At 38.2% G+C, this 14,072-nt stretch overlaps 1 protein-coding gene across 1 annotated transcript in view; it reads left to right on the top strand.

The window, feature by feature from the left end:
- The window catches only part of cadpsa (Ca2+-dependent activator protein for secretion a), a 202,536-nt gene extending 193,955 nt beyond the window's left edge, over nt 1-8,581 (top strand). The window contains exons 27-28 of the mRNA XM_042406222.1: nt 6,088-6,192; nt 7,303-8,581. Coding sequence (XP_042262156.1) covers nt 6,088-6,192; nt 7,303-7,476 — 279 coding nt within the window. The 3' untranslated portion in view covers nt 7,477-8,581. The remainder of the gene's footprint in view (nt 1-6,087; nt 6,193-7,302) is intronic.
- The last annotated feature ends 5,491 nt before the right edge of the window (nt 8,582-14,072 follow it).

The following is a 14,072-nucleotide window of genomic DNA, read 5'->3' as shown; positions in this document are numbered from 1 at the left end:
TTCTAAAAGAACTTCATTACACACACAATGTTTTTAAGTAGATCAATTAATTGTTGGGTTTAGCATTGCATGTGATATTTGTTGACTATAATATATATATATGTAACTGTGTGACTCACTACTGAAAGTATCCAACTAATCATAGGTTGAATGACTGCAAATGTTTGGCTGACACCGACGACCACTGTTTGCATCCTTTCTACCAACAACCATGTTCTCTAACCTCAACCAAGCTAGTTTTAGTCACCTTAACCTAAGAAAACGCTCACATGGGTCATTATGAAAAGCAATGACAAACCTTCTGTTGCTTAGTTTGGAGGACTCGGGGACAAGTTGACTTGTGACTGTCTACTTTTAATTACAAGAATACTGAGTGTAAATTCAGACATTCTATTTTTGATCAATTTCTTTTACAAGACAAACTCTCATAGAGAATCAGAGTGAAACTGGAACTTTTGGATTTTCTTCCAGAAGTAAAAACATCATTTAAACATTTAAATTTGTAAGAATGCAAACATAACTTTACTCAGCAGTATGTCATGTGATGTCGGCAAGGATAGTGAACATGTTTTATAGTCGATTCAATTTTATATATTTGACCCAAAAAAAGCACTTCACAATCTATATAGTACACAATATCCTCTGTCTTTAGATTGAGATAAAGAAAACTGTCCTGTTTTATTTCTCAAATTCAGTTTCAGAAGTCTTTGTGTCCTGTTCTCCTGGAGAGCATTTATACCAATCGTGCAGATATCACTTTCACTTTCATTCAAATTCAAACTGGCATTAAAATCATAGACATCATGTGTGCACAAGATGTCCCTGACAGACCTCCAAAAAAATGCCAGTCATGGCAGGAAGAAGACTTGTGACATAACTGTCAAGTTTGTTTTTTTTTTTTACATATAAAATGAAGACGAGTAAAGCGGAACAGGACACAAAATGGCTGCTGCAAAAATGGCTGCAGATGGGAGCTGTGTGGCACAGTGTAAAGTCTAAAGAAAAAGGAGAGCAAAGGAGGAGTGGATGATGGAAAGAGGGAGAGCAGCCAGTCAGTGGATCAGTCACTCCAGGCCTGGCCTCTCAGCAGGGGGTTGTGCTCGGGGCGAGATCACAGGCCTGCTGCCACGCTGAAGCCTTCACAGGCACACAGCGACAGATAGGAAGCTGCTGGCACCAGGTCGCCTCACTGATTCACCCCAGCACTGCCTCAGCACAGCCATCTTCTCTTTCACCCATCTTCCACTAATTGAGCTTGACCTGCTCTTTTCCTCTTCCTATGGACTCAATAAGTCTCAAATTGCAGTGATCTTGGTGTCCCACTGAGCAGGTTATGGTCTTTTGGGTTTGGTCTAGCAAAAATTCCAAAATATTGGATGGTTGTTGTTTCAGACACACAAACTAATACTCTGATTAATCATCTTTAACATTGCAAAACTTACAATCAGTTTTAACTTATTTTGGTTGTTATTGTGTCTTTTAGTCTGGTCTAGTCTATTTAAAGTATTTCCAAACATTAAGAGTGTGCAAGGCTACAGCATGAGTTTACCTAGTCCACATCTTATTCAATGAATATCTGAGTCATCACCACAGGCGGAGGTCACTGTAACAACAAAAGTATCCTCACTGTAGCACACAGATGGGTGAACACAATACTTTCTTTTACTACTCTTTTCTTAAGAAGCATGAAAAGCTAAATGTCATAATCGCTGCCAGAGCCTGAAGACACACCCAAAAAGAAAACAAAATAGAACACGAAAAAGTGAACAATTCCTACACAAATCTTTAGTATATATCCGCTCATACCCACTGTAATGGATGGATGGCTGGATGAATGGACAGACAGACTTCATCTTAAAAATGTATTTTTGACATGAAGATTTCTATGCAGAACCAGCTATAGAGCAGAGAGTATTGATGCCTGTGCAACCAGTTATTGTGGTTGGAAAAACTGGTTAGCAAATATTTTTGCAATAAGCAGAATATGCCTTTAACTTTGTACTTTATTCAATTTGATGAACAATAGTGCTCTTATTTAATCCTTATGATAAAATGTTGTTCATTTTCAAGGATAAAATCTTGTACAACTTAGAAATTACCCTCTGGCATCTCATCTCCCCTAAATACACACACATACACACACTGCTACCCCCTTCCTCTTCATTTCTCCTCCCATTCTTCTCCAAACCCCCATTCACTTCGCTGTGACCCTGACTGTTGAAAGTCAGTCGGCTTCTATTAGTATCAGCCCGCGCTCATCATTATCCATCAATTAGACTGGCAACAGCCAGGGCCCACAGAGAAACATCTGCAGCCTTTCGGCTCTGTTTCTGCATGGCTGCCGTGCTCTGAGCTCACTGTGCCTCGCAGAGGTCGCTGTGGAGAGAGCTGGACTAAATAGAGCAATGGCAGAATTTCAAGGTTGAAGCCTGTAACACCTGTGTAAATGATAGTACCAGGCTATGACGGCTAGGTTTGGTACCTCTGCTTTAGGAGTGCTGACTGAATTGTGCCTTTTGCATTGCAAAGTATGAGAACACCGAATGCTTTGTCATATGTCTTATATAAGATAGTTTTTCTGTCATATATTTGCTGAGAATGCTGGCTTCTTTGGTTAAATAACAAAAGATTTCTATAGCATAAGCACATTTATATTCCTCAGAGCTAGGTATTGAAAAATGTTTTGTTTTGGTACTCTAAGAATGGCCATGTATCACCAATAGTATGGCTAGATATCAGCACTGCTTTCCTGATTCATTCATTAATTTCCTGAGTTTGCTTCATAATTCCTCTGCACTATTTGTGTTTACAAGACATCAGTCTGATATGTGCAGACAGCTGCTAGCTAGTGTTAGCTAACCCTACACGCTAATCCACACATCGTCGACTCCCACTGTTGTGACTCAAGATGGCAAATATAGCCAGCTATCATCTATGTTACTTTTTAACTTTAAATGTAAGTAATAATTTGGATTTCCACAAAGTAGATATTTTGCACATCATGCAGCCCTAAGTGAACCACTTACAACAAATAACCCCTGCATACACATAACATTTAGCACAGATGTACACATGTTAACTGAGAAAAGGCACAAATGCAAAATTCGATCTCTGGATTTTAATAATCAATATCGGATCATTCAAATAAAAATTACAATTAATTGGAAAATTGTTTTCTTTTATCCAGCTCAAGCCAATAGTATTGAAAAGTTTCATTTAAACAACATTAATGTTCAAAAACAAAAGTGCACACATCATACAGATTACTGAGATATACCTCTCTAGCAAAAATACAGCACTGCAAAGCCTGTGAAAAAGAGGTAGTGGTGTGCTCAAGGACTGTCTTGATCATATAAAACTCAAGAAAAACACAGGTGCTCTTGAAGATAAGGGTCATCACATATAAGGAATAACAAACTTTAGGCACTCGTGTGGAACAGGAATAAAAAACTCTAGGATTAAGTTAAAAAGGTTTTATTCAACATGGCTACTTGCAATAAAAAAAAAAGACCGGTTTCAACCATAAAGGTCTTTATCAGGGTACTTGATGCAACGGTATATCCTGGTTTAAATGAGGAGATTGATTACATGCCTTTTCTATAAATGTAGAATATTATTACAGACAAAGACAATTTATTTTTCATTTCTTAGGCATTAAAACCTCTAGATCCTAAAAAAACATTAGTTATTCCCAAACATTACAAGATAGAGAAGATCAAATATACAGGCCTTACTTTTCATACAGATGAATTTGAATTCATGTATATGGTTACATAATATTAGTAATTGATTATTTCTGGAAATGTATTGATTGTTGTGATGTTGTTTTGGTCATTTATTTCTCATTTTTGTGCAGGATACTTTTTGAGTAATTGAAGAGGCGTGCCATCTTAAAGATGGCTTCTCATTGTGATCCAATTGCTGCATTCACTACAAAGCTTTTTACATACTCAATACCATACAGATTAATAGTGAAATATAATGCACCACTCAACTTTATTTCAACAGATGACATTTAAAGGTTTATGTTAAGTTATTAATAAAACACATACACATGTCTTTTATCTATGTTGGCATAGAAACATACAGTTTCCCTTTGCTGGTTATTAATGTTAATTACCCATTATACAGCAAGCACTACCAGACTTTCTGACACAGGCTACAAACACTAACGAATCCCACACAGGTAAATTGTTGACTTGACTACAAACAGATGTGAAATTGGGAATGTTTCAAAGCCCTGTCAGGCCCTGTCCATGATGCTGAGTGTCTTCAAACACCACCCAGTGAACCATAACATCAGTGGGCCTGTCTAAATGCTATCAGTAAAATGACTGAGTAATTACAATCTTTTGGTAGACATCTTTGTCCAAAGTGGCTCATAATAAAGTCATTCAACCTCCATGAGAACTATGTCATCAAAAATTTCAAGTGCTGTTTAAAAAGGAAGGTCGCTCACCTGTGCTTTATATTGATGAAGTTCTTAATCACCACTTCACATGTTGCTGTGTTGGTAATGTCTAGTTCAGTTTACTTAACACTCTACCTTCTATTGCTCCATCTTACTGAGGCTTGGTAGCTGATAGCACTGGTGTTTCTGGAATACCTTGTTTTATTTCAATGACATTCATTGGTAACTTTGGTGTGAGACTAGAGTCAGACAGGGACAGAGTCTTTACCATTCATAGTTTTGTGGTTGACAGTAGCCACACCTGATTGATTCACCTGGTTTCCCTTCAATAGACCTGACAATTGCAATATACTGTTCCATCACCAAAATTTACACTTACAACACATCCAAATCCAGTGGGGTGCTATACATAAAATTCAGTGACACATTGGGAGAAGATGGCCATGATGACACGATAAAAAAATGTAATATTAATAAATAATAATGATTAATAAATATAAATGTGAATAAGAAGGAAGTCCTAGTTTTCCTTGGCTTCCAGGAGAGAATGCCCACACATTTTGTGTGTGTGTGGGGGGTGGGTCTCAGAATCGCTATCTTTGCTGCCGTTAAAACCCTCAAGAGACATGGGTTCATCATTAAAGAGAGACCGCAACAGTCAAAGCTTGGAACATACTGCTAAACTGACACCTAAAAGATTTGTTTCATGGCCTTTGACAAGTGCCCATAGGTCTGTCACCACAGGGTAGTCTCAGAACATGTTGATGTGTGCCAAGAGCATCATAAGCTTTCCTCTTTATTAGGATCCCCATTAACTGATGCCTCATTGGTTGCTGGATCTTCCCGGGGTCCACACTTAAATAGATCCTAAGCCTATAGGACTATCTGATGGGGCCCCACATGACAAGAGTAGAAACTGTTTTCCTAAGCTTGGGTCCCAGGCAAGATTGTGTGGGCATTTCTGAACTGCAGAATACAACCACCGCTATAGAGAAGTGCCCACTCTGTGCTGTGTGTCATTTTCAAATGGCTTGATGAGGCTGTGCAACCGACACAACATGAATGTCTTCAGATTAAAGATGTCTATCTGCAAGGATTTACTTGTCAGCGTTGTCCCCCTGGCTTCTCCCTCAGTGATCCATGAAACTCAGTGTCATGATGATACACTGTAAGGATGGCATCACATGCTTTTCCTGCCAAACACACAATGAGCAAAGTTGATGGACCACAGACATTAATTTTCCGGGTTGTATTTAGTGTTGAAATGTTGTCATTTGATGTGTGTATTCTAGTGTTAATTTTGTCAGCTATTTTTTTTATTTAGTCTTTGTCCTGTGTCAAATGTCCTTTGTAGTTTTTATCATATTACGTCAACCTCATTCTGTTTTTCTAACTCAAGTCTTAGTTTGGTAAAGTTTTTATTTTTTAGACAACATTTTAGCCTTGTCTTTTTTGTCAACAATTTTGCATGTTGATATAGTCACAGTTAGTGTTTAATGGTGCCGTCTTATCATTGACTCATCTTAGTTATGGAAAAAAAGGCTTTTGACAAACATATTTAGTCATAGTTTTTGTTAATGAAATAAACACTGGTGTGTTCAGAAGTTAACTAGATTTAATTGTACTTCATGGAATATCAGATGATAATTTGTGTGTTTATTTGTTTTTTGTTACAGCAATGGTACACCAGTACTATGAATCTTATAGGAACATGGCTCACTGACCGTATGGACCTGCAGCTCCATGTCTATCAGCTGAAGATTCTCATCAGGGTCATCAAGGTGAGGACAATTGCTTTTTTTCATATTTTCAAATCACAAATCTTAAAGCAAGTTTCCAAAATGTTTCCAACAACTAATGTTAGATATACTGTAAATTAATATTCTCAATGACAGGTTATTAAATTAACTCTTCTTTAACTCTGGTACATCACAATATTTCACTGCTGCTATCCACATAAACAGTCCCTCACTGGCTTCCCACCCACTAACACCACCAACTGTGGTAGTTGGAACACCTATACAAGCTGGGTTTTAACCAGCAGCTGAAGTTGACATTTTTGTGTCCACATTCTTGTCTCAAATAACCCTGGACCTTCATACAACGAGACCAATTCCAGGTGTAACCTTAAATGAAATAGGAGATCTGACCTATTTTATATTAGCTGAATGGGATTCAGTAAGTGATGCAAAGCAAGGTGATAATATCAAAGCATGACGATGACACAGTTGGAATCACAACAGCTTATCTCAATTCACTGTCACACATATTTTGTTGATTAATCATTCAATATCATCAGTACAGATTGCTACTAATAATGTACCTTATGTGTAGTATGAGGACAGAAAGCTGAAAACCACATGGCTTCAAAGCATAATGCTGTAGTCAATGTGTCTAACCTTGGGACTTGCTTACAACTTGTCTGATCAACTGACCACTCATGTTACTTGCCCTTACTTGCACTGTTGGACTCATTTTTGGTGACCACATTCTAAGATCGCAGCAGTTATTTTGAGTATAAGGCCATATTGAGATCACCATAAGGGCTGCATGAAAAAGGGCAGCCCCACTTTGTAACACAAAGGCAGTATTTCTGCAGTTTACCTCACCATGGTAGCAACGAATGACAGTTGCTGTCCTGATACCTTTCCACAGGTGCATTCATGTCTCTGCAGAACCCAAAAAAAAAAACACGCCTTCACAACAAAGTCCCTTGTGTTGTTTTAACACAGGGTGGTTTTCCGTCTGAAAACCAGCAAATGTTATAATAACCAACGGAACCCATGACTAAAGCTAGAATCTATCTCACAAAAGTTGTAAATTGATTTCTTGAATGTCTTTGCCAGCTGTTTCTGATTCTTTTGTTCGGGATTTATTCATTCATTCTTTAGAAAAAGTACCGTGACTTCCGCCTTCAAGGGGTGCTGGACTCCACATTAAACAGTAAGATGTATGAAACCGTGAGAAATCGGCTGACCTTGGAAGAAGCCACTGCCTCAGTGAGGGAAGGAGGGATGCAAGGCATTTCCATGAAGGACAGCGATGAAGAGGACAATGATAACTAGATCAAAGGGCCTCAAAACTACAAGAATGTCAAATCGTTTCAGAGGGTGAGCGGTATACTGCCTGAGAACCCATGCAGCCTTTCCATGAGGTCAAAACAGACTGGCCTAACGTTCATCTTGTTTCCTCAATTTCTTGCTTTGTTAGTTTTTGTTCCTGTAATAGTTCCACGTTTCTGTCAGAATTAATACATGAAGAAAATGCATTTCGTGTGTATAAACACTTGCAAGACATGAGTCTGTCCTATCAATGCTCTTCATTTTGAAATTGCCCACATAGGCTTGTCAAGCTTTAATTCTTCCAAAGTGAAATTCATAACAGCCAAGTACTAAAGGATAGAACCTTAAATCTATCAAACACTGATTGACTTCCCTTGAAATGTGAGCAAATGAGTTTCCAGAATATCTAAGAGGCCAAAATGTGACAGAAGTGTTTGAAATGAGTACAAATGTGACCACGACTGCTTACTGGCCTTATAAATATGATAAAGAAATGTAGGTGATTGCAATTAATGTATATGGAGTTCATCTCTTGAAGGCATGAACTATATTATGTTGTGCAACCCAAAATTTCTACAGTCTTTGCTGTTGCTTGTCACTAAGATTTCTCTTTCACATTTTGAAAAGTACATACAGTATAGAGCACTCTTACTCTTACTTTAGGCAGTTCTGCTGGAAAGCAGCACAGTGATTCAGACCACTATGCTGTGGTTGCAAGTGAAATAGTGAAATTTATACAGAAGTTTGGTTTTTTTAAGCCATATTGCTATTAAGAATTGGCACTAGAACTGTATTTGTTGGTTTAAGATCAAACTGATCAGTCTAAGACAGTTAAAACTAAGATATTTTTCCCAAATTACTCCTAAATGTTCTCAAGCAATATGGATGACTATTTTGTTCCCAGGTTTATGAACAAGGCTATGATTGTGTCTGTGATGTGCTAAAAAAATGTGCAGTGAGTGCAGCTACTGTATGTTGTAAGGTTGCATTGTTGTAAAGTGTAATGGTTCTCATATTACTTTCTTTGTAATGGGTCTGCATCATTTCTCATCCATAAAAATCATGTGCTGATATGATGTGACAGTGAATGCACAGTAATGGTTTTTGTCTGTTCTCTGCCATCTTTTAAAAACATACCTGATGTTTTCCCAAAAAGGTTGCAACAATTCACACAGTAAAAGAAATCCAATGCACCATCAACAATAAAGTTGATGCCTGCAAAAATTGAGTAATTATAGTAGCAGTGACAATAAACTACAACAAACCAAACAATTGATCAGCATACTTTTTAACTTGACAAACTTTTCCTTCAAATTTTAACATCCCAAAGAAGCATTCTATTGTCTTTTTGAGAAACCGTTTGCCCTCTTACGTGCTGTTGTATGAGTAGATCATTATCAATTTCATCTGTTTCCTGTTGTTCTAACAGCGTGTGTGTTCGACCCGTTGGTTTGGTACTCCCTGTGAACCAAAACATTACTGTTGAATTAACCTAATACAGTCTGAATAGGTCTATGAGTTAGCATGCATGGAGCATTAATTCCAAAGTGGGAGTCCCATCCTGAATGCTTTTTTTCAAAAGTGCTAAACCATGCTAGTCAGGTTAGCTAAGCTCAGGAAGTGTCATCGCTTTGGTCAACCCAAATCAGTCTGTCTGTTATGGAAATAAAGCAAAAACAGACTAGGAAGCAAGTCCCTCTCCCAACATTATTCAAGAATATCCATTGAAAACATCTTTCTATGGTTACGCAACGACCAACGCAAGCAGGGCTTCGACTGGTTGGTATTTTCCTGACCTTGAAACTGGCTTTGCCCATCTGTGTGGTATTTATAGGTGACCAGCACAAAGCGCACAGTGCACAGGTGGGAGGAGAGGTGTAGACAGGTGGGAGGTTTATTCAAATGAAGCAGCGCAAAGACAGTTGTATTTTGGTTGAAATTTGGTCCTAGATATTGCCCTGAAAACAAACATGTCAGAATCATGTCTATTTGTGGTGCAACATCAATCCTCTGCTGCTTTGGTGATTTTATCAACAGGATCAAACTAAATACTTGCTGCAAAGATGCTGCAACAATGGATTAATGCTTAAAATATAAATGATTTATTTCAATTAAACACTTTCCAACCAAAATCGGCACAGGAAATAACGTTTTATGTGGTTAAAGCAGGGAAGTCAGTAAATTAGTCTCCATTGACCTATAAATGAATGTGGTTGATTCTTACAGTATCTACTGTCCACAGCTGTTTGTACTGTATGAGAAGTTTCTCCTGCGGTTCATTAAATCTCTGCAGCATCTGAAGGCAGCAGGACTGATATGCAGCCTCTGAGAAGTGCTGCACCAGAGCACAGTGCTGTTACGCACAGCCGTTCACTGTGTTTACTTTCATTAAATTGCCTGATGACACCAGAGGGGTGTTCCATTAATGCATCTAAAGAAAGCTGCGCTTACTTAAAAAAGCCTGGCTTGAATTAACGTCAACTTTCACTTAAGGCTCAAGTCATTCCACTAACACAGTTTAGCCATGTCTAGTCAACTTTAACTCTAACCAGGCTTGAATAAGCTTGCATTGTGCGCGTGCACAGAGTTCATAAGCAGTCGCAAAAAGATACTATGTCCCAAAAAGAAGGGAAAACTAGAGCTGCTTTCTTCTCAGCAGCGGAACAAACTCTGTTGATGGAACCATACCAAGAATATAAAGGAGTCATCACCAAAAAGAGCAGTACTGCTGCAGTTAACAAGGCGAGAGAGATGGCTTGGCAAAAAATTGCTGACAGATTAAATGTGCAAATTATACAAGCCTATATAGGTGGGCAGTGATGGCCTAAAGGTTAGAGAAGTGAGCTTGTTACCAAAAAGTCATAGGTTCAATCCCCTGGACTGGCAGGATATATCTGAGTAGGGAAAGTGGAAAGCAGCACTGGCCCCTACCTGACTGTGTCTATATTATCAGTAGGTTAGATAATATCAGATGCATGTTTAAAATCATGGTGGAGGCAACTTAGGAGAACCAACTACCAGTTTACCATTATCAGCTGCTCCTTGACACATTTTCTTTTTCACAGGACGTCTATTCGATTTACAAGCGTCATCGAAAGTTAAAATTAAGAAGTTGCAGTTGGAGATGAAGAAACTAGAGAAGGATATAAGTACAGTGGAAACCACTATAGTGATCATGTCTGTCTGGGTCAAATATCACTATAAGCAGATGATTATTATAACCGATTTTTTTTTCTTTATTTCTCATGCAGAATACCATCTAATTGATATTTGTATATTTATTAGCCTACATGAATATAAAGTACAGAAATGGACAGCTATTACTATATCACTATTTACTGAATTTTATTGACTGTTTCAAAATATAACACATCAAATGCAGTGTGCGCACATTGTTGAAGCAGCAGGTTTTGACTTGTGCCAATGACAAATTCTTTCTTTTCCTCGGCAGCAAAACAGGCAAAGTAAAAAAATAGAATTACCATAGAGGATGGGAGGTCTGTCTCTCTTACAATAACATCTGATGGCTTCAATATAATCACTTACGGCCTGGAACTATACATTTTACTTGACTACCACCTTGTGTGAATGCCACAAGTTAGATTAGAGAGTGAGAGTGCTGCATTTATCCTTTACAAAGAAAGTGATACTGTGTCACTGATTTGAGAATCAGTGTCAAACTACAGATACAGATAAACCTATCAGTGACGACACAAGCTGCATTTTACTGTTGGAATAAACTTCCTGTGGTATCACTTCTTCAAATGTCAGTACTTTGATTTCCACATCAAGCTAACACCTCTGCCATGCTGCTTTCTTTATTTTGATTAATAGATAAGAGCAACGCAATACACATATCCTGTAGTTTGGTTTTATCACACTGATATATTCCTGTTTACCTTTTTCACTTTTCGAATTTTAAAAAAAATGTTCTATTTTAGTCAAATATCATTTAAATAATAGAGTTTATTTGCCATCTATTATATAAATTCTTGTATGTGCCCTGTTTTTCATTCCAGGATGTATGATGAGGCTAATCTTCATTTTTATAATGGATGATGGGAAGTGAAGTCTGCCTGTACCTTCCCTCTGTCAGTGTTGTTTTCTTTACTGTACTCCTAGAGCTGTGTGTCGCCCTGTGTGCAAGTACTGCATGTCCCTGGTATTCACTCCCCAAAGTGTTCTTGCTCCATGTGTGAAGTTACCAGTGGGTTCATCATGCTTCTGCCTTCTAGAAGAACCCACCAAGGCCAAGAACATTTGAATAAAGGTAAATAGCAACTGTGGAAAGCACTTGTCACCTTATTCATTGTTGTTGTTGCTGTGGCTTGACTTATTGAATGTGAAATCAGATGAAAACAACCTGGTGATTTGTTCAAAAACAAGTCTAAAATGTATCTTTGTATTTGTTTAAAAAGGTTTAAAATGTTTTAATAAGTAATACATTTAGTTTCAACACTTGGCAGTTACTTGTACTATTTTCCACAAAGAGTTAACCACTTAGAGTGGACAAGGTTGTTGTGTCAGTAGACTGCAAAAAATACATATTTGTTAATCCACGGCCCTGACCTCCTCTCCTCCCCCACAGCAGCATTTTCTTAAGAAAGAGAGTCTGAGATTAATGCTGTGGATTAAAGCATCAGTCATCTTGAGATTTGATATTACCGTCCAGAAGGAGATTGTTGATTTGATCTCTAGCAATTCTTTCAATGACCAAAATCAAATCAGGAGCCCAAGATGGGAGCTAAGACTGAAGTCAGGAGGATTAGATATAATATAGTCCCAAATTAGAAGAAGACAGGATATTTTTTAATTATTTTATAGAGGGGGGAAAACAAATCCTTCTTAGGATAACAAAGAAAGACAAGATTTTGGATGAGAATGAGGTAAATCAATCTACTAGTGAAATTTTACTTTCTCCCTGGATGATACTAATGCTCACTGAAAAAAATATCCATGTAGTTGTTTGCATAAAAAGTTTAGACTTTTTAGCAACTGAACATGAATCCCACTACATATGGGTGAGCAGAGGACAAATTGCTACCGTATTATTTAGCTTGATAGTAATATTAGCACTTAAGATGAGAATATTGACATCAGTTTCACCTCTGCCTTTCCAATAAAAAGATAAATCTAGGTTGTGTTTAGCCTAGCTTCACACGAACACTAGAAGCTCCAACAGACATGAAAAAATACACCGTTTAACAGCTGTCAGTTACAGCTGGAGCTACAACCAGTCTTTGTGCTATGCTAAAGCTCTATGCTAATGCTCTTCTAGATCACACTGATATTAATCTTATCATCAGACTGGGTGAGAGAATTTCACAAAATCTTGAACATTGAAAAAGAAAAAGAAAGATTTCTCACTGTCCTATTTGAGGAAGGTCTGGCATGGTTGCCCTATAATGTATAATTACATATAATGGAATTGTTATATAAGTCCAACAGCGACATGAATCAACTAAAAATGTTTGGAGTATGGTGGTGCCGGTATTTTTTACATGTTTCTCATGTACCCAGTAATTCATCCTCAGAAATGAAGGCTGCCAACATTGTTACAGGACGTGAAGCAGAATAGAAAGGAGAAAGGCTCCTTTGAGTTGCTCTCGACCTTAATTGTCTCTACAGAGGCTATTCCTTCATATCCTATACCAATGAGAATAATCAACAGCAAACGCACAAAGCAGCCACCTATTTTAACATCCAATCTGCCAGTGAGCTACTTCGGAATATCATTCATTTAATTTCTCCATGAATATCCAGGCACGATTGGGCAGTTCTGTGCGAGAGACGACACCAGGACGGATTAATGGGCCTGGAGATTTATGTCGGCACGATCTGAGCTGCTTTGGCTTTTAAGCTCCAATCAAGTGGGGAAATGGGAAATGATAACTGTATCAAAATAAAAAGAATCTCCAACTGACCATCACAGTGAGAACTGGCCCTAAAGTCTTAGAACTGACAGGCGGCTGCTGTACTGTGGGGAGTCCTGCAGTAATACGGATGTGAGAACGAGCCGTTCCGACACATTGAGTCCATCAAGCAGTCTCCGACATGATGCGCGTGGATAATGACAAAAGGGAAATGAAAAGATGAAGAGAGAAATCAGCCCATGTGTAGACATCGGAGCTGCCAAATAAATTGGACTGTGATTTGTTGTGAGGAGGTATTTCATTTACAAAGCTTTTCACAGTGTCCTTTAAGGTAAACAGCACCCAAACAGAGTAGGCCTTCAGCCCAGGAGATGAGGTTATTTTTGTACGCCTGCTTTGCATGCCAGAAGTGTCAAAATTGCCTGCCATTTGAGAGGGCAGGTAGATGTCAGATCCTTTTAATAAAAGCAGCCCCCAAAGCCTCTTATGTTTCCCTCCCCATGCACCAAAACCTTCTTACTGTGGCCTTAAGAGGGGACAACAAGCCCGCTGATTAATTTTAGATCTTTTCCATGAAAAGAGTAGCTTATAGTTTAAAGCAATCTCACATAATGTTCAGTCAAGACATGAGGGCAGATTGTGTTATACTGCAGGGATGAATATCACACAGGACTGTTTGTCCTGGTTCATGATCATATACAGTAAAAGCCCATATGGGGATCAACA

The sequence above is a fragment of the Thunnus maccoyii genome, chromosome 3, assembly GCF_910596095.1.
Source record: "Thunnus maccoyii chromosome 3, fThuMac1.1, whole genome shotgun sequence".
Classification (NCBI taxonomy): Eukaryota; Metazoa; Chordata; class Actinopteri; order Scombriformes; family Scombridae; genus Thunnus; species Thunnus maccoyii.
Note: the sequence above shows the minus strand (reverse complement) of the source record. Positions and strands in the feature narration are given on the sequence as shown.